We start from the raw sequence: 3,248 nt of genomic DNA on the forward strand, positions 1-3,248 counted from the left end.
ATGACCTGATTAGGTCAATATTTTTAGGATTTAAATCCACTGACAGTGTAATGATTTTTTTAACTATCAGTGTTATTTAACATTTATAATAGATTACTTATAGTTTATTTTAAATTACCAACTAATGTGGTCTAATAAAGTTATCTGCAATTATTTTTGAAGTAACCTTAATTGTATAAATACTTTTCACTATCAAACTTACAAGTCTATATTTTATACTCCATTCTGTCAATGCATGGCCTTACATTGGTAACAAGTAGTGCAAGTGAACTGTACTAAAATTAAAAAAAATACAAATTTAACTTATTTTCTAGCTGAACATACTTTTCTTTTTCTCCATTCTATTACAAGATCGTCTTCTCAACCCATCAAGCTGTCTTTCCCACACCTCCTTGGTCAAAACTGTCTTCCTATTTTCCTTAGATTGTCTCCAAATCACTTCATTCTCAAAAGAATCTATTAAACTCAGCTCAGAATCATAAATTTGACGAGAAATTGGATCAGAAAGAGTCTCATATGCTTTTCTCAGCTCAATAAATCGTCTCGTGGATTCTTCTTTATTTGAATTATGGCAATTATCAGGATGGTATTGAAGAGCCATGCATCTATAAGCTTTTTTTATCTCTTCAAACCCTACATTTGATGAACGCAGAGAAAGCACTTCATAGAAATTACTATTGGATTTCTTCGTCTGCATATTTGCCTTGATTTTCATTTGATGGCCACCCTTAATGAGTTTGTTTTTCCTATATTTTTCATGAATAAATATAGGAAAAATCTCCACCTTATAGTTATTCATCTTCAATGACATCTCCATTGGTATATACGTAGTACTCGTGGAACGAGAAACTATTAGAACAGAGTTTTAGAGGTCAGATCGAGTTGATTGATAAAGTTCGTGTTTCAGGTCATTAAAGACCGTAAAAGTATGAGAACAGAGTTTCGGAGGTCAGATCAAGTTGATTGATAAAGTTCAGTGTTGATACTGCTGAGTAGACCTAGTCAAGATTTTATCAAGGAGGGTTTGTGATCATATGAAAGAGTGGTGTGTGAAGTATATATAGAAGATGTTTTAAGTATATGATTAATTGGTACAGATAAGATTTGTTCAATTAGCAGATTCTACGAACGCGTACATAGGTTTTTAAGAATAACAATTAGTGGTTTTGTTTGGTAAGGGTGGTCTACTTTGATGGACAACGTTGAATAATAGTTTGGCTTGAAGTTAACGTCTTTTTTATGTTTTTGTTTTTCTTGATCTACCATTATAATCTTTAAATTAATGTTTATTTAGGTGACCGACCTTGTATGAGTTGTATATATCTTCATTTGCATGGCAGTACTGTTGCGGTCTTTTGTGTGTTCAAAGAACTTAGCTATATATCCAACATAATTTTTCAAAGAAGGAGGTGAAACAAAAAAAGAGTTTTTAAGGTTGTCTTTTCTGTTGTTTGGTAATTTCTTAAAGACGAGGAAAGAAAAGATCAGAGGTAATCCAAAATTTCACCTTGAGTCAACGTAAGATATATATATATATATCTATATCTCCATCTCAATGTTTTTAATTTTAGTTTATGAAAATGAACGATGGTGTTCAGATTAATTACTTATATATACTTCGACAATTTCAATCGAAGTATTTATTATTTTCCACGAGCATAATTATTGAATACTTCTGTAAGTTCACAGAAATTTAAATAAATAAGAAGATATCACCTAAAATTTTTGTTTTTGTTTGGAGTTGAACCTTTTCCTCTATCTCAAATTTATATGACATATAGATATTCTTTATTCTATTTTAAGTTATGATGTTTCAACATGCTTGAGACGAATTCTACTAATAATAGAGTATAACATTTTATTTAATTTTCTAAGAATTTAAACTTATTAAAATTATTTAATTCGTGTTTTCTCTATCAAAATAACGTATTTATATATTCTCTTCAACCTCTATTTATATATATGATATCATGCAAAAGTGGAAATAATTAACATCTTGAATTCGATATCCATTCCAATAGGGCCAACTAAAATAAAACAAAGTAACTTGTGATTTTGATTAGTGATAAACATCAAATACAACCAGGCAATTGAGCAGCTCGTGACCTGAATCTAGATCTTAAGAATAGTCAAAAATTAAGGTTTTGATAAAGCCAAAGGATGTTACAAAATAAAGATCAACCATAAAACATGTGGGCATTAGAAAATAAAATTGCATATCCACAATTTCTAGCGAAGATTAGGCGGCAAAAGATTCAATTCGTATTAACAAACTGTTCGTTTTACTAGTTTTATTCAATGGATCCATGAGAAAATCTAAGATACATGTGGGGATAGAAAATCCAGATTCATTACACAATTTTCAATTCTTATTCCTTTCTCTAAAAAACAAGGAAAAAAGATTAACTTCCATTTCTTCTCCTTCTCTGTTCTTTTACCCTTTTTCTTTTTGTGCCGGCTTTGTTTATCAATATTCGAGTCAATTGAATAATCATCTGCTAAATTAATAGGAAATTAAATTTCCATGGTAAAGAGGTAGATTTAATATATTGACTATTGACTTAACAAGAAGAAAGGTACTCCCTCCTTCCTAGAAAAGATGGCCGATTTGGAGAAGATAAAATAGACCTAGAACCTCAAAAATTAGTTACTGTAGTAATTAACAAAATCACGAAAAACATGTATCAACTGTGTCAATTTATACAGCATTCACTTTAACAAAAAAAAAATAGTCAAAATAAGTAGACTTTTAAGGGGAGCCTTGGAGCAGCCGTAAAGTTGTCTTCGTGTGACCTGTAGGTCATGAATTCGAGCTACGGAAGTAGTCACCAATGCTTGCATTAGAATAATCTAGGGCTATCAAATTTGGCCCAAGCCCAAATGACCCGCCCAACCCGTCCAAGATTGGGTTGGTTATTGAACCGTCCTTTTATTAATTTTTTTTGGTTTGATATGTTATATATGGCCAGAAAAAGTCTTATTTAGTAATTATACAATTCATAAGCTTGGTAAGAGTTGGACAGGTTGGGTTATGATCCAAATTTTAGTCCATCTTGATCCAACCCATCTTAGCCCAAGTAACTTTTGGGCGAGTCAAATTTATCAACTCAACATATTTTGATCCACCTAAAATCGGCCCACCCCGCCCATTTGATATCTCTAGGTAGGGATAGACATAGTTTGGGCAAACCCGAAATCCAAATCGAAATTTGAATTTTTTGGATTTTTGGTATTATGGATTGGATTTT

General features: G+C 31.3%; 1 protein-coding gene across 1 annotated transcript; it reads right to left on the minus strand.

Moving 5' to 3' along the window:
- Nucleotides 1-310: 310 nt before the first annotated feature.
- On the minus strand, nt 311-817 carry LOC107759314 (chaperone protein dnaJ 20, chloroplastic-like). Its single transcript, XM_016577199.2, has one exon. The coding sequence runs from the start codon at nt 815-817 to the stop codon at nt 311-313; it is 507 nt and encodes a 168-aa protein (XP_016432685.2).
- Nucleotides 818-3,248: the final 2,431 nt, after the last annotated feature.

The sequence above is a fragment of the Nicotiana tabacum genome, chromosome 13, assembly GCF_000715075.1.
Source record: "Nicotiana tabacum cultivar K326 chromosome 13, ASM71507v2, whole genome shotgun sequence".
NCBI lineage: Eukaryota > Viridiplantae > Streptophyta > Magnoliopsida > Solanales > Solanaceae > Nicotiana > Nicotiana tabacum.